The sequence below is a fragment of the Manis pentadactyla genome, chromosome 8, assembly GCF_030020395.1.
Source record: "Manis pentadactyla isolate mManPen7 chromosome 8, mManPen7.hap1, whole genome shotgun sequence".
Classification (NCBI taxonomy): domain Eukaryota; kingdom Metazoa; phylum Chordata; class Mammalia; order Pholidota; family Manidae; genus Manis; species Manis pentadactyla.
Genome location: NC_080026.1, coordinates 135957972 through 135985783, shown reverse-complemented (window position 1 = coordinate 135985783; position 27812 = coordinate 135957972). Strand labels below are relative to the sequence as shown.

Genomic DNA, 27812 nt, shown 5'->3' with positions numbered 1-27812 from the left:
CTCTTTCTCTTACTGCATTATGGAGCCCCTTACTAAAGAGTCTAGGTATCTTTATGATTTATTATTTTGTCTGATACTAAAAACATATATAAAGGCTAGACAATGAAGGAAAACAGATGTAAAACTAACAAACATTTTATATTTCAATGATTTACAGACTCTATGTGGCTCAAAAGGCAGTTTACTATGAAACAATCTTGTCGTCAAGCTCTGCACCGTGGCAGCGCTGTGTATCTGGACAGTAACATGGACGTGCAGCTAGAGAAGCATTTTTCAACAAAACATGTTATGCCGAGTAGGTTCCCAAAGGACAGATACTCCCTGGTCATGGTCGTGTTTAAGACCAGGTCAAGACAATGAAAATGAAGGAAGACCTCTTGGCTCCAAGTGGGGATGTTTTACTGGCTCGTGGGGGCTCCACAAATGGCACTGCTGGGGCGGGAAACCTGGGACTCCCCTCGGGCTCTGTCCTTTCCTGCTTCCCATCAATCAGCAATGAAATACCTCCCAAATCCAGCCACCTGCCCCGGCCTGGGGCTGCAGCGCCGTCTGGGTCAGCAGCCTCTCCTCCCAGCCCAAGACAACCTGCTTCTGGTCTCTGGCCTCCTCCCTCCCAAACCCCCAGTTCACAGTGCAGCCAGAGGGCGCTGGCCCCAAAAGAGGGGGCCACACTGCAGCATGACTCCCCTCAAGAATGCCCCATCTCCTCTGACACTGCAGGTGAGATGCCTGCCTCCCCTCGCCCTCTGCACCTGGCCTTCCCATCAGTGCCTTGAACTGACGCTCAAGCCGCCCTTGAGCCTTTGCAGAAGGATGCTGTCCCCATCACCGAGTCATAGCACACCTGAGCCAGCTGTGTTCACCCTGACAGAACCTCAGTCTGTCCCTACAGTGACACTCGGTCACCCTCCCAGTGCATTGTTGGCCTGCCTTAATCGGCCCCTCTATGCCCCACGATGCAGTGGGGTGGGGTGGGATCCCGTGTCTGGCACGAGCCTGGCACAGCGTGAGCAATCCACCAATAATAATCAATCATGGAGGGAGGAACCTATGGGGATTTATCAAATGCAATGTTAAAATCTGTGGACATTTCTGGCCAACTGGAAGGCAGTGCTGAGCGCTTCACAGAGGCCACCGAGAGGGGAAGCCGATTCTGAGTCTCTGTGGCATCCCCAGACCATCTGAGTAAACCAAAAAAATTGTAACTTTTATTATTAATTAGTCTTGCTGCATACCACAATTACTATTATACAAGTTACCAAGTGATAGGAAAGAATCTCAATTAAAAAGGAAAAAGGTGAGGTGCGGCCATTTCACCCCTGAAAGGTAAACTGAATCTCTGAGAACGTAAGAACTAAGGCTGTGCGAGAGCGGAAGCAGCTATACGCAGGCGCTACTTTAAGAGACCAAGCAGGTAAGAAAGGAGATACATTCCCTGTGCGGTGACGGTGCGTGTCCCGCAGGACAAAGGGCCAAGGAGTGCAAGCACATTGAGAGTGGGCGTTCTGTTTCACCGGGACAGAAAGGGAAGGCTTCCAAACACATCTCGGTAATAGTTATTCTTCGGGGAGAAGTCACAGAACCATGAACTCAGGCAGTGCACTGTAACACCAAACACACCTCTGTGGACCTCTTCTCGGGATCGCTTTCACCGGCTCCCGCTGCCAAGGGGCAGTGCCAATGGCTTGGAGCAGGGCAGGGGACAGAGACAAGTGGGCGACGACCCCCTAGGAGCTGCACCGAAGGGCGTGAGTCGGTCCTTTACAGACACTCTTCAACTGCTCGTTCCGGTACCAGGGGACATTTTGGGGGAACTTCTGCTGCTCCCCGTGGGAAAGAGCCTCGATAGAGTTTCCACCACACATCCCAGCTTGACGACACCTTCAAAGTTCTTTAAAGGAAAGTTGTAGGTCTCGGTTTTCTCATGTACAAAGCAGCGATAATGTTCATTACATCCAATGAGATAGTTGCAGAGTCACATAAAAATCAGGTGTTAACCGTATTGGCCCTACTTTTAGTGATCTGTGAAATATAAGTGGAAATTTTCAAGCGTGGACGTAAGTCAGAGTGCGCTGGGCTTCCGTTTACCCAATAGTTTATGACCCGGGCAGCCCCACTGGTGATAGAGCAGCTCATGTGCATGCCGCAGGCCAAACCAGGTACGTGCTGTGCTCCCAGGTGACGCAGATGCAGGGTCTTCCTTGGGGCCTCCCTGACCGAGGGCCACACTCTTTCACATGCCTCCAAGACGTCTCTTTTATCCCCTTTTATGGTGAAAGCCTGGCCTGGGTTATCCAATACCAGCTGCTGCTTCTGCTTCTGGAACTGACACCCCGCAGCAGGGCCGCCTGACTCCCGGCAAGGCCCTCGTTGCGGCAGCACTGGTGGGAAGCAATGGCCTCTTCGGGGTGCATCCTGAGGTTCACAGGCGCACGGCCACAGCAGGCTCCAGAATGAATTTTACTGCGTCCCTGCTGCCCACAAAAACAACATCAACCGTAGCCTGAATGCCAGCGTCACCAACTCCGTCTTCCTTCTCTCTGGTCACAGGACAGGATGCTGAGCCAGACATCTACGCACCCGGCCCTGAGAGACACCAGTGGGAACACTGCGCCCAAATGTCCCGAGGCCCTGCCCACCTGGACACTGCACTCCTAGCTGGACAGCGGGAGCGTAAGCGTGGGGAGGGGTCCTTCATGTTTTGCCCAATGTGCTGATTTACAGTGTGTGACTGTTTTATAGTGAGAATGTATCTGTATTTGAGGACATGTGAGAATAAGCATTAAGCAGAAAAAATGATAGGAAGTTAAAACTTGAGAAAAAATAATATTTATAGAAATATAGTACCTGATATATTATTACATACTTATATTCTATAATGCTGATAGACATTTAAAATTTTTAAAATACGGGTATAGTCACCTCAGAACTTTAATACTGAGTATCACACTACTTCTGAATTTTCGGAAGACAATGCAAAAGGGGAATTGGAAGGACATCTAATTTCTGTTAGCTGGTAACACATTTTTGAGATGGATCACCCATTGTGTATACATAAGTCCTTCAAGTTCCTTCTCAGTGGAAGTCTTGCCCAGGAAACTCACACGCCATTTGTATCTGGGTACTATTTATTTGCAAACTTTAGGAAACAAAACTAAGTCATAATAATGACAAAATCATTATTAGCAGAAATACATATCCAGACTACAATGGAACTAGGACACACACACACTCTCTCTCTCTCTCTCTGCAAGCCCTGAGGAGCAGGCTGGAGCTGATGATCAGCTGACCAGAGTCGCGCGGTGTGGGGTGGGGAATTCTGCCTGGTAAAGGCCACTGCAGGGGACACAAAGCCAGGAAAAGTCAGCAGCAGGGGAAAACCGAGTTCTCAAAGCAAGCTGAGCTCAGTCATGTCCACCTGCTCGGTCTCCTCTGCTGGTCGCTTCCTCCTCACATCAGGACAGTCTGGGACAATCTTGGCAGCCACACCAACTGAGACGCAGTGACCTCCCTGCTCAGAGTCCCAACTTGTCACTCTGATTCAATATTCTCTCTCTAAAACAACTCAATCTCCTTCTTTGCTAAATCCAGGAAATACTCCAAAGGCATCATTTTCAGTCCTCAGGTACCAATAATAGGACATACGGTGAATTCCATTTCCACACCTTGGATGGGAAACCAATTAAATTTGAAGATTAGAAATATAACATACTGGCTCAGACCAGCAATTTACTTTACCACGATTTCCCAACAAAGGTCATATCTACTTCTTCTCTTACCTGTAGCTCAAAGCTGGCTTGATCCAGAAATTTTTTGTTCAGCATATCTGCATACTGATTAATTGCTCGCAGGAAGACTCTGAAAGATCAAGAGAAAATTACATAATTACACACTTAGGCTCCGACACCTTTGTGGATTTGGCATTTCAATTAGATGCAACCCCAGACTGTCTGGAAAGTGAACTCTCTTAAATCCTGTGAAAAGGTGTGAGGTTTTGCCAATGAAAATCCCAGAGAATTATATGCTCCTGTTCTCCAGATTAATCAAGGAAATCAGCACATGCAAAATGAAAGAAACAGCAAAATAAAAGCATCTGAAAGTGATATATGAGAAGTTATCGCTAAAAAATCCAATTTAAAAAAAGGAAAAGGTGCAAATTAAATCCTTTTCTCAAGTCACAGTGTCTTAGTGTTTTATTATTAAGTTGGTCTTTGCTTAGCCGACTTTTTAAAGTTAAGTATTTGAAAGTGTATAACACTATCAGGCTTGAAATGGTTTGGTGAGATACTACTTTGCTTGGAAGTACGGCTTACTTCAGAAATATCATTCATCCTGTACTTCAAATGCGAGTTTTGGTAACTGTTTACTTGCTTAAAGAAAATTAAAAAGCTTGAGTAGATATGTGACTTGACAAGAATCTTAGCAGGAATCGGTAAGCACCCAAAGCAAAATATCACATCCCTAGATACCCTGGCTTCTCCTTTTCTGTGATGAAATACGCAGAATAGGCTGTCATGACGGAGCCCAAAGTAGGAAGCCTTTCATAAGCTTGTTCATTCAGTAGATTTGTTTGATTACCCTTGAGAGTGTTCAAAACAGTAAAGCTTAACTCAAGAAACTTCTTTTCAAATGACCGTCTCCCTTTGCACAAAGGCAGGATGCAAGAGGAATTAGCATTAGGTCACAGATAATAAACTTAATTACACTTCCTCTATTTAGACAGCAGGAAGCAGCCAAAGAGTATAAAAGAAATGTAGGTTACTACAGGCTCCTTAGCCTGGGAGGAGAGAGAAAGGGAATCTCCACTAGTCACCACCTCCCACCACTTCCCGCCCAACATTCACCGACACTAAAGCTTCTCTCCTACTGGTACCCGTAGGTACTTAGTAGCTCTTAGAAAGGGGACTTGCCTGCATCATTTCATGAAGAAACCTGTCAATTGGATCCAGGACCAAAACACGTGTGATAAATGGCCTGTGGTGGAATGTGCAAGGTAGCAGCACATGCCTACCCTGTCACTGCGGAAAACTATAGGCAGTGTCATCTGAATTCCTCCCTGAGGACATGGAATATGACAAGAAAGGAGGAACTAGTGTTTTAAGTGATTATTACTGGAGAGATGTGGGGATCCTGGCCTTGTACACTAACCAGGAGCACAGACCGAGCAGCAGCATCCATCAGCCAGAGGGTTGCCAGATTTTGCAACTCGAAGATACCCAGTGAAATTAGAAAAATAGCTCTACCGGCTGAATTTGGTAATTAAGTGAAAAAAAAAGCTGAATACCGGGCATTTAGAGCATCCTGACAAATCAGTACAGCACCAGGACAAAAGTCACTGAATTCAGGGTATGCCTTGTACCTATGGGACACCTGGCAACTCCAGTGAATCCTCTGGTCTCGGGCTGGGGACCCAGGTCACGTTCGGCCCTCAGAAGCATGAGATGCCTGGCTAACAGGTAAGCTGGCCTGCCTTCCCCATCGGGCCCTGGGCAGCTGTGTTCAGACAGCATCTGAGGATGGGCACTGGATTAAGCTGAGCAACCTGAGAAAGTCTGCCAAGTGTCGGTGCAACAGGACAGGTTCCCGTCATTGTGGGGCTGGGCTCTCGGGCAGCACAAAGACACTGGGCTTATGGCCACTAACAATTTTTCCCTCAGTATTAATACTCAGCTATTCACTAGAGAAACCTAGGGTCCTTGTGAGTTTAGGAAGACCCTCTTGCCAGCCCTAGTCTATGACAACGGTGGTAAGTTTACTAGAACACACATCGTTACTACGTGGTAACTATTCTGCTTAAAGAGAGCACCCAAGCAGTTACAATATGCTTCTAATTAAGCTCTGGAACCATTTCAGCTAGTTAAATACAGATATTTCTCACAATGACTTAAAATGCTGAAATAAGATGAAGGCTGAACAAAAACTTTTTAATGAACTGACAACTGAGAGAGTGATGCTGAGAGATTTTACAATTTAGATGCACTATTAATTTTTTAAAAAGCCAGGACAACAGAAAAATAACAGAGAATGCAAATCGTATGAGGTAAACTGCAGGGAAGATCGAATAAACACCATAATCAGTGCAGCCAAGGAAGGTGAGCGGCTCGGGCTCAGCGGGCCAAGGGCCGCAGCACTGCCCCAGAACCACCCGGGTCGCACGACGATACCTACAGGTCGCCCGTGACAGAACTAAACACTCAGCAGTGCCCCACGTCCAGGTGACGCTAAGTCAGTTCTCTAACTAGGCAAAAAGATACAGAAGCAGAGGCTAACTTTTAGGCGTGAATATCTGATTTGCTGTAATTTCTGAGTTATTGCTAATAAATGTCAAACAAGGAAAATAAATCAGAAAACTACATTAGAAGCTTTTTGACAATCTGCTTTCAGTGACTGAGGAACATGAAAAGGGTCACAAGGCAATCAACTGGACAGCAAGATGCCTTATTAGTCTCAAAGGGAGCCTTCAGACTGGCTGGACCCAGCTCACCATGAAGTCCCTTCCTTCAGGAGGCCCTGAGAGGCAGGACGGGGTGTGAGTGGGCTGGCCCCTGCGTCCCTGTGACTTGGGGCTGGGCACTGCTGGAGCTGGGGTCCAGGGCAGGGAAGCCCTCCAGGCTGTTCCCAAAAGGTCCTGTCTGCCACCCACCCACGAGCCCGCAATGCCGAGGCAGCACGTGGCATGTCATCACTCATTGGTCATAGGAATGAATGAACGTATGACAGCTGGGTGGATGAGTGATGGACGACTGGCTCAGAGGTCAGGCCGCACCCCAAATCAGACTCTCAGGGAGGTTAGGGGATTTGTGAGCCCCTGGCTCTCCCCGAAGTCCTTGCATTCTGCGTAGATTATCCACGGGGGAGGGTGGAACTCTTTGGAGATTTTTGTTGACTCAATTTCTCATTCGGCCCTTGGCGTTAATAGCCGGGCCCGTCTCTCATTCAGCTCTCCACCTTTGGGGCTCATTCCTTGATGGCAGGAACCTCGGTGTCTGAAAGGGCCCCTCAGCATTACCAATGATTCCGAGTGTCCCGATCTAAGAACTGCCAGTTTCTACCCCACTAACTAACGGGTGTCTCAGAGCTGGTAGCGTGTCCAGGACATTCCGCCCCCCACAAACCAGCAACCAACCAACACACCGTAAACCGCCCACGCGGGAGGATCCACCCTCCGGCCCTCTGAGCTTCTCCTTATTCTCCCCACTCAGCGTTATTTTACATAATCATCAGGACACAAAGAAGAGAGGTCATGGATAATGTGCATAATGTTCCCAGGTCCGAGGGAGCGGGATGCTGGCAGGGGACAGAGAGGGGGATGCTGGCAGGGATGCTGGGCAGGGGACAGTACACACAGGCCAGGTGCTGCTTCTACTCTGCAGAAAAGTGAGGGCCTGGGGGTGAGGGGATGTATCACCCTGTGATCCTAACAAGTTACGCCTTCTTCCCGGCTAGGAGGATTAGGTAATTTCTAAAAAACAAAACTGATGGTGTGAGAATTAAATGCTTTCGTGGATGCTGTCCCACATGGCCAAAATGATTAAGAAAAAAGGTGAGCCCCTTCTTATGTAATAGAGTTCTTTTCAATCATTTTAAATCTTTGAATGGCTTTATTTATAATCTACATAAATAATGTAGAGAGAACCACAGGCAACAGGCAAATTATGTCACCCTAAAGAAGACTCAAGAAGCCATAAGGTCTGGATACATAGTCTCTAAAACATTCAATGATTTCAGGCAAATGGCTGCAAATTTCATTTTCCATGGCCTCGAAGAAAGAACTTTATCTTACTTTTCTTGGTAACTGATTCCTCCAGGAAGTCAGTCATCTCCTTATCAGTCCATCATATTTTAAATAATTTGGGGCCTATGAGAGATACAGAGAGTTCATTCTCAAAGCTCATACAATTAAAACAAACAGAAAAGAGTAAGGTCTCCTAATTTCCTTCTCTTCTATGTGGACAGTTAGCCACAGCGAGCATCACCAGAAAGAAACTGCCATATATAGTTCCTGACAGTGTGACATACGAGTTTGTGTCTCCACACACACACATCCAATTAGTCTCAACCCAATTCTTTCTATCCATCGTCTATTCACCTTTCATCTACCTCTTAATCTATAAACTACCTCCCTATCTATCTTTTCACATCCATGTAAACCTTTAGCTACCCGACCTTCAGAAAGTCGCTCAAGTTTCTGAGCTGCTCACATTTTCAACCAACAAAGGAAAGTACTAAACAACGGGGCTTCTGAGTGACCTTGTACTTTGAATCTAAGGGTTTGGGATTTTGCAAGTTTGAGACTAAGGGGTAAGAAAGAGCTTTTTAGGTAAGAAAGTCATTTTAACACTATGATGTCCATAGAGGCTTTATAAAACGTTAAGTAGCACTTGGAAAAAAACAGCACACCTTCCCTACGACTCCTACGCGTCTGCACATCTTTAGGAGACAGGCTGGGAGCGGTCAGGCAAAGCCCGCCTGCAGGAGGCACCTACTGAGGTCCAAGCCGCTCAACCGTCAGTGCCCTACAGAGGAGGTCCCTCAGGCCTTCCTGGCCACAACCCTGCTCTGTCCTTGCACAGAGAGCGATGTGGATACGGCGTGGACTCCAACAAGGGATTGTCCTGAAAAGCTGCCTATTGGAAAGCAATACAAGCAAAAAAAGTCCAGGTCCTAAATAATTATGTGTTAAGTGAGTAGAGGGGAACTTAGCAAGTGGGACATAATCAGGGAGCAATTTTACTATTAGAAGCTCCTGGCACAATTATATTCACGAAACTGACTTTATTATGATGGAGCCCTGGGCACCTCTGGTATCCCTGTTACCCAGTGTTTGCTGCCAATAAAACTGGAAGACGAGGGGCCTCATTACTAGGGAGGGAAAACAGCAAGGAGGCACTGAACTTCTGGGGGAATGCAAAGCCCCATTTCCCAAACGGTGAAGCTCTGGGGTTTTTATACCTTCCTTAAACTTACTTTGTTACATAAATAGACTGTACAGTTCAATATGAGGGCATTTGAATACCTCTGGCATTAAAGCAAGATGGGCTCTGGGGACAAAAAAATGCATTCACTAACAAAATGTTTTGCCCAAAATGGGCGGGAAAAAAGGAAACACATTCAAAGTGACAGATTCTATCCCTGCAGAACAATGAGTCAAGGAAAAGTGCTAAAAATCTGCCTTTCAATGATTTCTGCATAATTTAGGAACGTTGGGGAGGAGAGGCACTGGAAGAGAAGTGGTAAGAGACACAGGAATGTCACTTCAACCAGCTGGAGAGAGCAACACAGGCCCCTGTCAGCTGATGGTCCCCTGGCACATCCCACATGCGGCGGCGCTGGGCTCTCCTGTCAGGCAGTGACCAGAGGCTATGTCCTGGGCCAGGAGCTCCGGTGGGAAAAGAAGACCACACGTGCACAAAGACGGGGATTCTAAGGAAGACCCTGCATAGGAAAGGGAGAGTGACATCCGGAAGGTGGGGTTCCTGGGAAGGACCTGCTGCCACCACATTTGTGACTTGGGAAACAGTGGGACAGCCAGGTCACAAGAACTTTCCAGGAATGTGGCTGGAAGGATCAGCTGGGGTCAGGTCGTGAGAGGTTGGAAATGCTGGGGGACAGAGCCTATACATTGGATGGTGGACCAGGGGGACCCAGAAGACTTTAAAGCAGGCAAGGAGCAGTAAGGTCCAAGATTTCACTGCCACCGTTTCCTGAATATACTGGAGTCCCTTTCCAAGATTTCCTGATTTCATTATCAAATCAATACGACTTCAACATCCATCAAATGCTTAACTAAAATCCAAACTGCTCTGAGCCCTCAGTCTGTGGTGCCAACGGGAATGTAAACAATTCCCAGGGGGCGTCGGCGGGGGCCTCAGGTGCTGCCATTCCTGCCGAGGGGTCTCCAGGAGCAGAGAGCTCTGGCCCTGGGCTGCTTGTCTGGCTTGCGCTAATAGGCTGGCATCCAGGTATACACTCTGGATCGGGTTCTCCCCAACAGTACCTGCCGCCAAGAAGCCACCCGGCTGAGACTGAGGAGTCCCGGGAGCGCTGGGCCCCACCCGCGGCAGCTCCCGGTCTCCCCTCCCACGGGACCACCCCTCCTTGCCCGGGTCCTGCGGCAGGGCACTTTCCGAGCACCGCTTGGTTCTAAGCGCTGCTGTCACTTTCCTGGGAATCACCGTCTGTGCTGCATTTTTAGGAATTTCAACCAGCACAGTCAGCATGATACAAACAAATCCCTGCAATGGTTTTGCTCTTAACCGTGGTCAGGAAAACTTCCGGCATAGACAACATTGGTGTGTACATGCAGGTAGTTGTCTGTGTGTATGTGTTTATGTGTGTGTGTGTGTAAGTACATGTACATGTATAACTACATGTATATGTACATGTCTATATACAGATACACACAGATAGCTTAAGAGGCCCATGTATCCTGCATTGGCTTCAACGACCACCACCTTCTGCCCAAAATTGTTTTATGTCTCCCCTATCCTGTACCTACTCCCAGATTATTATTGTTGTTGTTATGATTATGATTGTTTTTCTTTAGACTTTATTTTCAGAGCAGTTTTAGGCTCACAGCAACACTGAGTGGAGAGTACAGAGGGTTCCTGTATGCTCTCTGCCTCCCTGACCATTGACATCCCCATGGGACGATACATTTGTTACGACCGATGCACCTACACTGACACATCACTGTGGCCCGAAGTCCATAGTGTATATTAGGGATCACTCTTGGTGCTGTACACTCTATGGGTCTGGACAAATGCAGGGCACATCTGGACCATTACAGTGTCACACATTAGTTTCATGGCCCTAAGAAAATCCTCTGTGCCCCACTGACTCGGCCCCGCTCCTGCTAAGCCTCTGTACCAGCAGGGCACTGTGCCCATCTTCACTAACCAATTCAGGGTCAGCGTTTAGAAATTCCTAAGGCCACCCTCTCCCTCGACTCTCTAGTAACTCTTCCTTCTTACTCTCCTGTCCCTCCCCAACCCTGCCTGGTTCACTTATTTCAAAATCACAGAAGTGTTGACAGATTTAGGGGCTCCTTGGGGTACAGGAAAAACTCTCTCAGACAGACGTCTCAGGAATGCCCGTCACCAAATACTGGGAAGTGAGTTCTCTCTCGCTGAAGGAGGCAGAATAAAGCAGGCATATCCTGACCCCAAGAGTCAGACATGACAAACAGCAATGGTCCTGGCTCGGCCCAGGGGCCTCCACCCGCACCCGGGCACCTGCCCGGCAGGCCCCTCCCTCCTCTCCCAGGGCCTTCCCTCTGTTCCCACGGTTGATAGCTGCATGAGTCAGACAACACGGGTGGGCCTGCCCGGCAGGCTGCAGAGGGAGGGGCGACCACTGCCCTGGACACCCGCTTTGCAGGTGGAAGAGTGTGTGTGTGTGATTACCTGCCCCTGGGGTACTTCCCAAGTTCCAAATATGTGGGGATGGGGGGTGGCGCGGAGGACTGAGGCATTGAGAATTTCTGCTTGGTGATGAAACACTCTGGAAACAAATACTGGCAATGGCTGCACGGCACTGTGTATGTGATCGATGTCACTACGTCGTACACACATAAATAGCCGATATGGCAAATTACAAATTTACATTTTATATGTATAAAAATATACATTAACCACAATGAAGAAGGAAACCATGGAAAAGGAAGGGAACCCCACAGTTCCAGAAGCTGCAGTGGTGAGAGGCATGATTTTTCTGTCATTAACTCTACCATTAGTGTGGCTCAGCTCCATGATTAAAAAGCACTCCACACACACACGCGCACACACATACACACATGCACACACACACACACGCGCACACACACATGCACACACACGCACACACACACACGCGCACACACACACATGCACACACAGGCAGGAATAAGAACCTCTGACCTTTTTACCCCAATGAACCAGGTTGTTCAGATCAGTTCTGGGAGTAAATGATGTATTAATATATAAGCATAAACATAAATAAATAGGAATAAATATAATAATAATAATGACCATCCATCTGGAGTCCTGTATGGCTTTAGTATGTCACTTCTCACTTGACACATGACATTGGTTGTCCACATGCCACGTTCCAAGCTCTACCGTGAGTCCATGTGTCTGTATCTGTTCTGAATGGCTATCCCTATAGCACCCGCCACCCAGCACCATATCTGGCATAAAATAAGATACAGTATAATTGAATCCACCTAGTGAGTCCAGGAAAAAATTAAGAGACCAGCAGCCTTGGGCCAACTGTAGGGTTCAAGGCAGAAATTCTTAAGAGAATCTCAATTATAGTTACAAAGAGGATTGCTTCTTTCCAGTTACTTCATGCTCGGAATATGCCAGCTATGCCTAGAATTTATCCTGGTTCATTTATAAGACTTGCTAAAGGGCACTGTAATCATTTAGCAAATGAATGTGATTTGCTTCGGGCTCATTTGCCACAGGATAAAATGTGGGACAGGGTTTTCTGCACATTTGGGGGCCCAGATGCTTGAGACTACTCTGGGAACAGCAACCTGGCGTGGGTGCCATGTCCCATGTTCCCCATCCGCAGGGACACTTGGCCACTCGTACTCACTACTCAGTTTCCCTCTCGCCTGGCTGGGGAACCCTCCCTGTGCACTGTATCCCCTCACCTTGGAGAAGAGCTGAGGGACAAGCACAAGGTGGAGGAGTGGAGCCAGCAGGAGCCTGGAGACTGTGTCCAAGTCACGCTCCTCACTCATGGGCTCTGCAACCTTGGGCAAGTTAGTTAACAACTCTGAACTCCAACGTTCCTTATGGAGGTTGGGTGGGGGGATTAGAGGAGTCAGTGTTAGTAAGGGGCCTGGGTCCTGCAGCTGATCCATAAACGGCAGTACTCATGGGAGTATGATATGCAAAAGACGAAGGCTTCTGTCCTCTTTGCTGTTTGTTTCAAATGAGGCTTCCAAAGGATTTCCTTAGCTTATAGTAGGAAAAGGAGAAATTAGGAGATTATGTACATAAGGGCTCAGCTATTGTGGAAGCTCTTAGGAAAAGAGAAAGTCTTATAACTGAGAGCTTCCAGCTCTTTGATTTTATTGTAGCTCAGAATTATCACCCCTCATATGCTGAGTGTATGGATCTTTCTCCAAGGAGCATACCTCAGATTGTGCCAAAGATTTTCAGGGAAGGGGTTAACTTCCCAAGGTGGAAATGATGAGTGGCCTGGTGAAGTGCATGCTCAGGCTCTGAGACCATGTGTCCTGATGTTCCTGCAAAGATAGGGCTCCAGCCCTGGGCTGCAATTCGCCCCTGGATCCTGGCTTGACAGACATCAGCCGAAGGTGACCTACCCTGGGGAGGGTCACCATCTTGGTAGGTTCTGAATTGGTGCATAACAAATTATCACAAAGTGATTTAAAGCAATGCCCATTGATGATCTCACAGGTGCATGGGTGAGAGCTCCCTGGGGGCTCACTGGGGTCTTCTACTTAAGGTCACAGAAGGCTTAGGTCCAGGTGTTTGGACAGGCTGGGTTCCAGTCTGAGGCTCTTATTTTCCAAGCTCCTCCAGGTTGTAGGCAGAAGCCAGTGTCTTGTAGGGGTAGATCTGAGGCCCTCATTTCCCTGTTGAGTGTCTGCCAGGGCCTGCTGGCTGCTCTTAGGGACTGCCTGCTTCCTCTCCTGCAGCCCCTGCATCTTCAGCCAGCAATGGCCTGTCAAGTCCTTCTCATGATTCGAACCTCTTGCTTCCTTCCGCTGCTGGAGCCAGACAGAACACTCTCCTTCTAAAGAGCTCCTTTGATTGCACAGGCCCACCCAATTGATCTTCCTCTCTCAGAGTCAACTAATTATTAACCTTGATTGTATCTGGAAGATCCTTTTGCCACGCAATGTTACACAATCACACCCTATTCACAGTTTTCATCCACACTCCAGCAAAGACAATTCTACAAGGAGGAGGATCCATGGGACATCGCTCATCACTTGGAGCCAGAAACCTCAATGCCAGACTGGTTTTCAGGGCCTTACCCCCACTGCCCTGCAGTGAGACTAACCCCAGACAGGATGTCCTCATGGAACCCCTTCCTTTCTCGGCCCCTGTGCTGCTGAGTATTTGTGACAAGATGAAAGACTCAGCTTAGTGAAGGAGAGGTCAGGATAAAGCTAGAAACACTACCCTGAAACAGGCCTCCTGAGAACGAAGTGGCTTTTTCAGGAGGCTGCTTGTCTGCAACCCACTGAGTGACCCTTTCTATTGACAAGCATAACCTTATTCTAAGCTTGTGATGTTGCCTGATTCCAAGCTAATTGTTCACCAGATTGAGTTTAACAACCCAGACCACAAGAGCTTAAAAACTGATTAACGATCTCCCTCCCCATGCAGCCCATGTAATGCACCTAAATAGTTGTTCATATTCACAGAATTCCTTGGACCTGCACTAAAGAGACGAGGCTTTCTCTCCAGAGAGTAGTGTGGGCCTGCACAGTAAGTCAGGGAACCAAATGCCCCATGCCCGTGTTATAACCATAAGCAGGGTAACATAAAATTGGACATATCATACCCAAGGTTGGGCAGTATTATATCTCAGAGGTCAGCAAACCACAGCCTGTAGGCCGAATCTGGCCCTCTGCCTGTTTCTGTAAATAGTTTTATTGGCATGCGGCCATGCCCATTCATTTACATGCTGCAGCAGAGAAAGCATGGCTCACAGAGCTGGAAATAGGGTCTACTATTTTATCAAATTATGTTCAAGGAGAAAAGAAAATTATGTATTCCTTTCTCTTAAGATTTCCGCTACTTTCTCTAATTAATCCTTCCTATTTTCTAGTTAAAAATCTGTTCCCTTTTTCTATTAAAGCCATTCCATCTTGCTCATTTTTTCCTGGCTCTTAATGGTCAGCATCCCCATACCCTGGACCACAGCTCTCAGGCTATATCCTGAGCTTTCTTCTCAACAGTAGCCTTGGCATGAGATTTGGAAGACTAAGTTTCAAGCCCTGGTTGGAGCTGAGAGGCAGGGGCGTATGGTAGTTAGAGCAGGGAAGCCAGGAATAAACAGCCTGCTAGGAAATCCAGGCTATCCCACTGACCAGCAGTGGAAACCCCTAGAGCTGATTTCCTTAGTTTGCTCATCTATGAAATGGGCATCAAGAGTACATTGATCTGCTTTATGTGGTAAAGATTCACTGAGCCACAATGTGTACAGTGCCTAGAACAGTGCCTGGCCCACAGTAAGCACATAGGAGGTCTGCAGGTTATTGTCACGCATGTCAACAGAGGGTGTGAGTTTAAGGGGTACTCCTGAGAAAATTCAGTTGGTCACCAACTTTTCATCAGAAAAGTACCTTCCAGAAGAGTGCTTAGCCAAGTACTTTGGCTAGCCTTTTCTTAATCAAAAGCAGAAACTGAGAATGATAACTGTTAAAAATTACTTCCTTTTGTGAAATTTGTGCCTTCTTAGTATAACAGATCATGGAAATGGGCTCTGATAGTTCAAATCAATGCTATGCAAGGTATGAGGATTCCAAAGTCACTGGGAAGTGAGCAGAAATATTTTAGGGATGCTCCCTACTCATGTATGAAAGGGCGTATGGATCTAAGGAGCCTCGTATTGAGAGAGGGGGCCCAAAATGGGACCCTATTTTCCAGTGGCAAGCCTCCAGTGGAGGACTCAGGTTTGCCTGGGGGTTGACTATAAGCCTACATCAAACTTGTCTCCACAGTATTTTCTCAGCACCTAAAATTACTGGGATGTGGAGCTTCATGGTTGTACCTGTCACCGTCTGTTTGTGGCCAACTTTCTTTTATTATAACCTGGTAGCAAAGTGGTGGAGAACAGGTAACTTTCCCCCATCTTTAATGACAAATAACTAACAGCATCTACAAAAAAGAACCAAAGACTGGCCTCAGGTTGTTCCTGACAGCGTGATTCCCCTTCGCGAGGGACGCCTTGGCTCTGGGCTGGACCTCCGCTGCCCCACCTGCAAGACGGACTTACAGCAAGCATGCTGTCCACCAGATGACACTGCATGAGTCCCCAGTACCGCCTGGATCCTTGGTGGGGGCCAAACACACGGCCGTCTTCTCCAGCTGCCCCTGAGGAAATCAACTTCCCGGTGACTTCGGAATCCTAATATTGACATGCTGCTTTAATGAACGCCCAGTTAATGTCCAGGATGAGATGACAGGCAGGTGACAGTGAAGGCCACCCCATATTTCCCAGGAGATGTGACTGGTGCAAGCTTGTCAAGTGGATTTGAGATGGGCTATTTCTGCTCAGCCCATCTCTGTCATTTCTGGTCCAGGGGTTGAAGGCATCAGAAGCAGATATCTCTTCCCACAGGGATCTCCTCTGAGTCAACATCGACATCACACCCTTGATGGCCTCGAGAATATCTTTGCTTTCCTGCTGTTTCTTGATCCCAGGGCAACACACAGCAGAGCTGGGGAGAACCGAAGACCCCTCCCACCTCCTCAAGAATCTGGACCCAGCTCGTGTGAGCAGCACCCTCGATGCACACCTCCTTCCACCTCTGTGGCAATCGCTGACCCTGGAGGGATGGCACACGTGGCTCACTGCACAGCTGACCCTGACGCCCCCCGCCAGTGAGAGGGCACTGGACACCAGCTGAGATGCGGAAATGCACAGAGGCTCTTGTTGCTCATGTGCAAGGACAAGAGAGCCATCACTGATGAAGCAGCGCTCGCGTGCACCTGCTGGGCTCAGGGCTCACGCACACTCTCCTCTAGTCTGCAATGGACAGGTGGGACACAGAATGGTTCACCGCTCACCCAGGTGACCCAGGGAGCTGCTGCAGAGCAGCGAGAAGACGACAAGCCACTGCCTGTCCTCCCCAGGCCATGGCTCAGCGACCCCACAGTGTGGACGGGCTGGAGGCTGAGGCTCAGACCAGCACCCTCACGGGGAAGTCCCCACAGACTCAGCTGAGCTGCCTGGCCCTCACATGGAAGTCCCCTGCCTAGAGATCTCTACTTGGCTTTGGAAGATCCATCAGGGAAACCGCAGTTTAAACAGCCGCCTTCATTTTAGCACAATGGCTGAAAGGAAATACATACGCTCTGGTCAGGCCCTGAAGCATCCCTGGTGGAGACTTCCCTGCTGGAGGGGATGTCACGGAGAGCAGGAAAGGGGTGCCTGGAGCAGGACTGCACTTCGGAGAAGACGCCACCAAACTCGCTTGGCAGAGTCCTTGTGGGCAAGGCCACGTCTCCAGCTTCCCCAGGAAACCCGATCTCACACACTATGTGGAGCAGCAGCCACACAGCCCTGTGCTGCATGCAGCTGCTCACATCTGGTGTGCACGTGCTCAGGGTGGGGCTGGGCTAACAGAAGCCACGGCCTCCAGGAGGAATCAGGGAAGCACGCATGGATGTCACCATTCTCCACTTTACACTGAAACATGAAAAGGCACAAGAGAGGATGGGCTTGGGGGCGGGAGGTGGCTAAGGAGGGGAGCTCGCTACCCCCAGGCAGTAACTGGAGTTCCTGGATCTTTATTTAGCCTTCTTGGGGCTCTAACAGGGATGACTCAGGGGCACCTGGGGCATCCAGAACTTGTGAGATACACCGGGAAGGGCTCAGGGTGAAGCCCCATCGAGGGCCAGCCTGGGCTCTGCCAGTCACAGTTTCCTCTGCTCACCAAGCCCCAGCCCACGGGCGAGCAGGGCACTGTCAAAGGGGGACAGAGGGCCATGGGACCCTGGGGGCTACAGGGAGGGCAGGGCCTTTTGGGGAGCCAAGCTTGGGGAGAAGGCAGAATCAGTGCGGCTCTGAGCTTCCCAGGCTGAGCCGTGCCGCTCGCCCGGGTGCTGAGCAGCCTCACGACCGCCCAAGTGCAGCGCATCGGATGACTGTTTTACATCGAGACAAAGAACATCTTTATGGAACTGCCAGTCAGAGCAAAATCCGTAAATGTCAACTTCCACCCAGGGGAGGCAAGCCATCCTGCTGTGGGCCCAGTCACTCTCGGGACATAGGGCATCGCTGGGAATCATGCAGCCCTGCCTGGCCTTGGGGAGCAAGAGGGGAGGCCAAGGACATGGAATGTCGAGCTGCTACGGGGTCAACAGAGGGAGACCAAAAGGAAGAGTCCTGGCAGTTATGGACCCGAGTGTCCTAGTTTCCCACGGCTGCTGTAACAAACCACCCCACGTAGTGGCTGAAAACAACACAAATGTTGCCTTATGGTTCTGGAAGATGAAGTGCAAAGTGGGTTTTACTGGGCTAAAACCGAAGCGTCAGGGGAGCTGCGTTGATTCTTGAGGCTCCAGGTAGATTCCATTTTCTCCTCTTTCCTACTTTTGCACATTCCATCTGTCATGTTAATACGCCTTTGCCACAGAGCATGACCTATTCACAGGTGCTGGGGATTCAGACATGGATCTCTGTGGACCAACCACACTGAAATAAATGATGTGGCAACCGTAACCCTGTGTTGGCCCGAAGTACCAATACGACGTGGCGCTCCCCGCTGAGGCCTGCAGAGTTACCTCCCAAGGGTCTGTATTTTTCACTATTTCTTCCAGTCATGATCCTGTCTCCTGGAAGGCAGAGTCCACATGTAAGTCATTTTCTGAATCCTCCATACCATCTTGTACATTATAGGTTCTCAGTTAACGACAGAATTATTGGTTATTGATTACTGATGACAGCACATGAATAACATGTGTCCATTATTAATATTAACATGGTACTTTGCGTCGCACATGGTTTAGTCCAGGGATCAGCAAATTTTTCTGATAGTAAAAAGGGTCAAGAACAATTAGGTAAGCTTTGTGGGACATGTGGTCTCTGTTGCATCTACTGGGCTCAGCTGTGGCAGCGGCCATAGCCAAGGGCAAAAATCAAATGAGTGGGTGTGGCCATGTGCCAGTGAAACTTACTTAGGGACACTGGAATGTGAATATCCTGAGAGTTTTGTGTGTCATGAAACATCACTCTTCTTTGAACTTTCTGTTTTCAACCCTTCAAAAATGCCAAAACTCTCCTTAGTTTTTGGGCCACAAATGAAACAGAATAGGTGGGCAGGCCAGATATGGCCCACGGATTATAGTTTGCCAACTGTAAAAAATTATGTTTATATCAATCTCCCTTTGCCTCTCATTCTTGCTCAGTCATTCTTTAATGGGATGGAGTACCTACCAAGTGCCAGGAACTGTGCCCATCGGGAATGGGTGGTAGACTGAGTTCTGAGACATGGGAGGGGAAGGACTGGGTCTTCGCCTGGAGCCCCGGGATGGAAGGGGCATTTACAGTGGCATTTACAGCTGGGAGAGACCCGCTCAGAGTGCCCCTCTGGCTGTAAGATCCAGGGGCGCAGGCTCAGGGGCCCCGGGTGACAGTGAGGCCTGGAACCAGATGAAAGGTCAAGGGTGGACGGGCATCTGGAACTGGGTCTGAGTCCATATGCAAACACACTTTCGGGTGTGGGTGACAGACCACGGAAGAGAGATGTCAGGATAACAAGAACGCAGACAAAAGTACGGCCACGAATAGGTATTTGGAGGCTCCAGCTTTTCTTCTGAGCAGAGGAAGGTGTCCATGGGAGGAGGGAGAGGAGTGGCGGGGGGGCCCACAACTAGTTCTCCACAAATATTTCTACAGTGCATGAATGCCCAAAGGCCAGCGGGATTTTAAAGAGGATTTGCCGCCTATCACCACTGTTGCCCAGGTCTCCTTCTCTGCTGTTCCCACGTCCAGGCCTTGGGCTCATTGCCCTCCCTGTACACCGGCTGCTCACCCCAACTGCCTCGGGCCCATTTCTCGGGTTGCTCTCTGGCTTACCGACCCCACCCCCATTCTTGGGCTCTGTCCTCATTTTCAGTCCTTCATCAGGTTCATGCTGTCCTGCGTGATGCTACCACACCTGATGTGCTCCAGCCACGAGGCCGCGTGGGAGGGGCCTGGGCACCACGTTCTACTTGGGCAACTGCTCTCCGGCTGCACAGGCCCCGTGTGTTGGCGGCCCCAGCCTTCCCAGCCAGCCTCCCAGAAAGGCTCAAAATAGATTTTCTTTTTTAAAGTAACTCTACATCTGCCTCTGCTCTCCCTGGCAGATTCCTTTTCTCTGCTGTTTGTTGTTTTTTAAAAATGACCCCTTTTATTTCTTTCATGCTCTTTTCCTAATCATATGTCTGTGACTCAAAGCAGCAGAGTCTACACAGCCACACTGGGAATCTTCTGCCCCGTAGGTGGCTAGTGGGAGGAGGAGGGAGGGACTAATGAGGAATCTCGAGCAGGGACTGGTGCTCAAGGCTCTGGGTGTGGACGTACTTACCCAGGCATAAGAAGCCCAAGAGGAGATTCCATTGCCTGTAAAACATGAATGATTAAGGCTCCATCGACAGGCTGACTTAAGATTAAATAAGATACAAGACAGGGCTAGCACCTGGACATGCCCCGTACCTAGGAGTCCATGGGGCTGAGAGGCAGTGAGCATCTCCAAGTTCATGTGGGAAGAAAGCCACGGGGCAAAGACCAAAGTCTGTCTGCTTCAAAGCCCATGTTCCTTACACGCAGTTAGCACAGCAAAGTTGCTCAGACATGTGGCCATGCTGCACTCTGCTTCCCGACAAGCCTGGCAGTGATGGTCAAGGCCGTCCTCTCCCTTGACCATGACTAGGGAACCAGGCACCTTTTGGGCTGGAGGGGATAGAATTCAGGATTTCCTTGTTTTGTATAGTAAGTCACATTCGCCAACACAATATTTCATTTTCCATATTACTCCACTCTTTACCACCCAAATACGGCCACAGCGACTATGTGCATTGACTTTGCTATTAACGGGAGGCAATTGGGTGATCACGGGCTAATGATCTTCTACCTTCTTAATGCTAAGTGACTTATTACCCATAAAGGGCTCTGTGGTGCTCCCGCCAGCTGAACACATGCAAGTTAAGCTTCTTAATTGAAAATATAATCTGTATTGCAAAGATTAAAATACATTGGATTCATTTTGACTCTATTCTTCCCCATTGTCCCACATACATTTTCTTTATGCTACACAATCAAATTAGTTCCCCTGCTATGGAAATTATTTCCACACAATAAATCAATTTTATGGTGAAGCTATGACTGAATATCCTATTTAAAGGAAAAGCAAATCAGGGATGGGAACAATGTTCTTACTGATGTGATCAGTGTTTGCACCACATGCTTTTGGGGATCTCTGTTAGTTTCATCTCTTCGGACTTCCTAGTTTTCTCTTCTTCCCCTCTGTCCTCGGGGAAGGCTTTGGTTCGGTGTGGTGGAGAGAGAGGGGCCAGACAGGAGTCACCTCAGAGGGAAGAGATCAGTAAGGCTGCCTCAGCACTGCAGTCTCTGGTCAAGGATGCCCCTCACACCCCCAGGAAGCTATCCTCACTACCCTGCTGGGAACAGCACAGCTCCAGGTGCCTTCCTTAGTACCTGTTAGCCTCTGGCTGTTTACGGTCTACTTATATGCCTGAGCCTCCACCCAAGTTGAAGGCAGGGGCTTCATCAGTCTTATTCAGTGTTAGAGCCCTGGCATCTAGAACAGAGCCTGGCACAAATGTACACAAACAGAATACCTTACAAAATGAGATAATGCCACCATGGAGAGATTCATTCTAGTTGGAGGTGAGAAGTGGGTAAGTGTCAGTCGAAGGTGGCCTGGGGGGCCCTGACACACGAGCCTGTAGGAGGATCACTGTGCTGGGTCCCTCGGACCTTGTCTCAGTGCTTCCCATGTGCAGGGTCCTTTTGCACATGCTGTTCCCTCTCCCTTGCGAGCCTCCGGTTCCTGCGTGGAAACACCCGGTTAACTCCATCCACCTTCCAGCTCCCAGCCTTCCCGATCCACTAGTCCCTCGTGACATGGTCCTAGAGAACCATGCGCTTTTCTATCAGAGTGCTTGGACCACATTTGTCATTATGTATTCATTCCTTTGGTGTTGTGAGCAGCGTCCAGATCTCCCCGTGGACTTCAGCCCCCTGACAGCAGGCTCCACCTCTGCTTTTGCTCACATTTATCCCCAGCTTCAAGCACTCTGCATGGCCCTTAGTAGCCATGCAATAAACACTTGAATAGAGAGAGAGAATGAACAAATGTTGCCATGAAAACCATCCACAAGCTCATTTATCATTTTAAATTTGAATGCCGCTGAATTTAGCAAATCGGTCTCCGGTTGTGTCCTTATATATGTTTCTACTCTAGGATGGGAAACAGAAGTTGATAACTGCTGAGCATGGGCTGTGCCCAAAGTGCTCCCAGCTGCACAGACCTGCCTTCAGGATAATGGCTCATTTAGTACCTGAAGGTCACCGCGGGCCTGATCCTTCGGTGTGGCTCAGGCAGAGCTTCTGGCACTAGAACAGCAGCAAGCTGCACCGGGGGCAGCTGCTGAGCCCCTCACGCAGGGTAGCCTGTTGTGCAAATGCGTTAGAGTGTCCGAGTAAGAACACAGGGGTCCCCAAATAGCACACAGAGCAGGAAAGGCACCCAGCGGCATGGGAGTGGCACACACAGAATATGCAGGGACATCTAGAAGTTTGAAAGCTGGAAGATTTTCAAAGCCTGCCAAGTCTATTATCTCAACTAACCAAACCCCATGAGATGGCTCTAAGTCATGTCCTTGTGTCAACTGCCAACCTGGAAATGACAGCACCCAGAGTTTTAGGGAATTACTTTCTTCATATTACCAATGAATGACAGTGAACTAGAACCCAGAGCGCTCCTAACTCTGAGCACATGTGTTCTCAGCACCTCCCTGTCAATTCTGTAGCTAGAATTTACTTTAGAGGATCTGAGAAGCTGGGCCCTGCATATGGAGGAAGACACCTGGATCCGGGCTGGATGTTTGAGAATTACCTGTATGAACATGGCATGCAAACAAAGAGAAAAATCTGTATGATTTCAACCAATCAAAGCATTCCAGATTATATCAAGTTTTAAACATTCATTCAATATGCTCTTTTGGTAAAAGGCTGTAATAGACCAAGCCATTCTCTCCTGGTCCAAACCCAGATGCACAGAGAGCTCCCTGAAAGAGCAGGGCTGTTTCTAACTTGGGATTCTTGCATCAGAAAACAGCGTGTCACGGCACCCATACCTACAGGCTAATTCAAAAATACACACTTAGGGAGGTCACAGAGTTAAGATTGAAATAGCTGAAAAACACTGCGGGCCCAGAAAAACTGTCAGCAACATCTCAAAATAGCTTTATAAAGGTCTGTCAAGTTTGGGGCAATAATCCAGGAAAACAATACCAGAGTACACAGAATCCTGAGCTCATTTCAGCCAATGCCAGCACAGTGAACAAGGCTTTGAGTGAAATACTTGATCCTTTAGGGGGAATTTCTATGTTCTGTGCTGACGTTTTCCATAGCCTGGCGGGGGTGGTATGGAGGTGTCTCCATTCCTGGTAGGGGGTGCTTTTCCCAAGGGCCTTGTACATATGCCTACAGGTACACTGCTTGGGGGCCGGTGGCAGCAGAGGTGACCCCACGGGGATGTGTGCGGCACTGCCCCCAGGCCCCAGCTTTGCACTTCAGTTTTTCTGCAGGGAAATGCTGTTTCTCCGGCCCACTCTCTGTTACCTTGTCAATACCACCCTTTTGAGATAAACATCATACTCCTTTGCCCAAATCATCCAAGTTCCAAAAAAACAAACTCAAGGTATCACAAAACTAACAACCCAAACAGAGGGCTTTCAAAACAGAAAAAGAGAGAAGGAAGCAAAGCCTCTTATTCTGAATGTGCTACTCAAAGCCAAACAGAACACAGATGGCTTTTTCTAACTGTCTCTCAACATGACTTCTGATTTCTAGAAAACAAAAACTTAGTATTACCTCCTACCTTCTACCAATATGATGGCGTTTTACCATTACATAAACATAGTCTTTCCATCTCCTCTTCCCTGAAATTCTAAATAAGAGGGAGCGCTCAAATGCTTGTCCCCAGCTGGTTGAGAAGGATATGGGGAACCCTGTACCCTAACTGATGTGACGTCAGGGACAGCCCTCTAAAAGGGTAAAGATAACACGGCTCTGTACTAGCTGGCAAGGGCTGCCATCACAGAGGAGCATAGACTTGAACAACAGAAATTCATTTTCTCACAATTCTGGAGGCTGGAAATCTGAGATCGAGGGGTCAGGAGGGATGGTTTCTCCCGACGCCTGCCTTCTCGTCGTGCCGATGGCTGCTTCCCCCCATGTCCTCACATCACCCTCCCCTGTGCCTGTGTCCTAATCGCTTCTTAAAAGGCTCCCTGTCATACAGAATTAGGTTCATGCCACTAAACTCATTTTAAGTTTAATTATCTCTGTAAAGGCCTTATCTCTAAATACAGTCACATTCCGAGGTCCCAGGATTATGGCTTTGACCTGTGAATTGGGCCAGGGTTGCATAACCCAGCCCATGACAGGTTCACGGCCATGGGATCTTTCCCACTGATTTTCAATAGCCCTTGAGATAGCTTTCCCACAATGCACCTGTATACACGCTTGGTGTTCATTATTTTTCCCTGCCAACACTCCCACTACCATATCCCAATCCTCTCTCATGCAGGAAGCTCTCCACTGTGCCAACTGGTTACCCCCACTGGCATAAGGGAAGGAGAGCGGGTCCAGCCCAACCCTAAGACAGGAAGTACCATGCCCCAGGACCAACTGGTCAGGAACAGGGAACCTGCTCCTCCTCTGCTGGCACTGACACTATGCCATCACTGTACCGTGATCACTATTGTCTGTATGTGTCCACCTGCCCCTCTGAATGGTCGCCTGCCCACCTAAGTGGTGCTCTGAAAGCAGGACTGGCTGCCACCTCTCTGAATCCCCAGTGCATGTGCTAAAGACACAACACTCGCTTTCTGAACACAACCAACCCCTAAGTGTGTGTATTCATAAACGCTGGTGCCGAGCCCCCCAGCCAGTCCTAGGAGGGGTGCGCAGGCCAGGGTTGACACATACATGAACTTGCACACGAGGTGGAAAGGTTCCTGCCCCCACAGCCATTTCCTGGAAGAATCTGGGGAGACTTTGAAAAACCAACCTCCCACAACGTGCTTCTATGGCCCCGGTGGCCCCTCTCTATTTGAGGGCAAGGGGATTTTGTCACACGGTGACAAGCCTCATTTCCCATTTCCTAGTTTTCAACACAAACCTAACATTGAAGACAAGATATGTGTGGCTTTGCTTACATAGATGTGCATTCAAAATTACTTAGAGAGGCAGTAGCTTTAGGGCCAGAGAGTGTTCAAAACAACTCACGACCGAAGGAAACCTGCTTATGATGGAACGATGGAAGTGGTTAAGGTTGGCTGGGACTTTTGCCGACACCAATGTGATGCTCACCTCAGAAATCAGTGAGTACAGCTTATCTACAACTCACCCAGAATCCACCTCAGGGAACCACCATTCACGTTCACGTGGCTGTGGGCGAAGGCCCTTTGCTATTGCTTTTTCTTCTTCTCACTTTGTAGTTGTGAAAAATGATCAATCACGTCAAAGGCACACATACACACAATCCCACCTACATATACCCCATCAAGGAAGGCATTTCTAATGGCCTGTCCTTTCTTGTTTTCAGGATGCTCTAAAAATAGTCATCATTACAACGACGCAGGTCCCAGGAGGAATTTCATGTCATGAGCAGACTCATCAGCCAAAGTGTAAAAAACAGGTGTGTTCAGATGCTCTGAGTCAAGAGAAATACTCCCAGTTTTAATTGTGGGCATGAAAAGTTATTTTCTCTGAAGGGTGCAAAGCTCCAAAAACTACCACGTAAAATCAGTTCCACACATAACCTCTTCACAGAACACATCAACTGTGTACACCAGAAGGAGCCGTTATAAACAGTAACACATATGCCAACCCAGATCAAAGGCAAATTCGCACCAACTCAGAACCATGCCAGAAGGGAGCCCTTGGCACCAGGAGCCCCCCGCCCCCAGGTCACCCAGCAGGGGCTTTAGCTCTAGGTCATGTCCCTCAGCCCTTAGGTGAACCTGTCTCAGGAACGAGCCCTCAGCAGTGCATCGCCAAAGGAAAACGGCAGGTGGGAGGTAAGGGGGCACCTGGTGAGGGGTGGGGGCGAGAGGCGGGCGCAAGGGGTGGCAGGGGATGGGCAGGAAGATGGCATGGACGGAGAAGGAGTAACCTTCCCACAAGACCCCACCTAACAAAGACCTCAAACTTGGGGAAGCTCTCAAAGGGTTTGGTTAGGTTCAGGCAAACCCACTATATCAGGAAATGGGAAATGGGCTTGTTCACTCAAGGAGGAAATATTTCATCTGACAGAGTCCCTGAGAATGTGTGGCTTTTGGAAACATCACTGGTCATTTTCCTGACTACAGTAAGCTCAAACTTGAGCAGCCAATAGACATTTGCCTACTGGCCCCCCTTTAAAGTCTCCTAATGTCCACTTCTTAGTGGCTTCTGGGAGCCAGCACTGCCAGCAGGCTGCAGGGAACAGAAAAGCAAGAGACGCGAGTCTAAGCCGCCTCTGCCCTTTCTCGCTTCCGTTACCTTGAACAAGGTCCTCAGCTCCTGGGAGACACTATCTGTAAAACGAGGATAGATGGAGGAGTGGTGTGAGGATTATAATGGGAAGCCAATGTGTTTTAATAAAAAACAAAACAAAACACACGTCTTTCACATAGGATTGCTACTCATGAAGAAAAAGGAAAATAACAAATGTTGGTGAGGATGTGGGGAAACTGGAACCTTTATGCACCATTGCTGTGAATATCAAATGTTACAGAGGCCATGAAAAACAATATGGCTGTTGCTGGAAAACTAAAAACAGAATTACCACATGATCCAGCAACTCCACTTCTTATATATCTGAAAGAATTGAAAGCAGGGTCTCAGACAGATGTTCGTATACTTGTGCTCATAGCAGCATAATTCACAATAGCCAAAAAGTAGAGGCAACCTAGGTGTCCATCAGTGGTGAATGGTTCAACAAAACGCAGTCTCTCCATACAATGGAACATTATTCTGTCTTAGAAAAGGACACTGACACAGGCTACACCATGGATGAACCTTGGGGACATTACGCTCAGTGAAATAAGCCAGGCACAGAAGGACAAATATTGTGTGATTCCACTTATATGAGATACTTACAGTCATCAAAGTCACAGAGACAGAAAGTAGGATGGTGCTTAGCAGGGCCTTCAGGGAGAAAAAGCAGAGAGTTGGGGTCTAATGGGTAAAGTTCCAGTTTTGCAAGATGGAAAAGTTCTGGCACAACAATGTGCATATTTTGAACGCTAGCGAACCACACACTTGAGAATGTGTAAGACAGTGCATTTTGTGTCCTGGGTATTTTGCTATAATTAAAAAGTAATTTTTTTGAACTAGAAAGCTGACAGAGTCAACATGCCTATGACACAGGAAGGCCTCAGTACATTGCTTTTGTGTTCTCAGCACACGGCTTTTGGTGCTATACCAAAAAATCCCTTACTGCCCATCTGCCAGGGCTGCTTTTCTAGGTGGGTGAACAGCAAGGTTAGCTGGCCTCTTTTTGCACTGCCAACTGGGAAGCCTTAGGCTGTGGGTTTGGGAAGCACAGGGCAGAGATTAGATATCTCCACAGGCTACAGAACTGCAGACCACCCCAAATATCCAGAGAGCTCTTCAGGGGCCAGGCCCCAGACCACCACTTACAGCATGATTCAAACAAGGCCCAGGATCCCTGAGGAGAGGCACAAGGGTGACGCAGGCCCGAGGAAAGCCAGAAAGGAAACACAAACTTATGTCATTTAAGTAAATCCTGCACGAAAGGTGGGGGACACTTCCTTCTCTTCACTGAGGAGGATGCAGGTGGGAGTGGCCTCACGGAACAGACAAAATCCCTTCTC

At 48.5% G+C, this 27812-nt stretch overlaps 1 protein-coding gene across 5 annotated transcripts in view; it reads right to left on the bottom strand.

Moving 5' to 3' along the window:
• DOCK1 (dedicator of cytokinesis 1) overlaps nucleotides 1-27812 on the bottom strand; it is a 480397-nt gene that overhangs the window by 92427 nt on the left and 360158 nt on the right. For 4 of the 5 annotated variants that reach the window (XM_057506476.1, XM_036899031.2, XM_036899029.2 and 1 more), the window contains exon 30: nucleotides 3780-3858. In XM_057506476.1, the coding sequence (XP_057362459.1) occupies nucleotides 3780-3858 (79 nt within the window). Of the gene's footprint in view, nucleotides 1-3110; nucleotides 3666-3779; nucleotides 3859-27812 lie in introns of those variants that run through there. The other variant, XM_057506478.1, reaches the window with a different exon arrangement.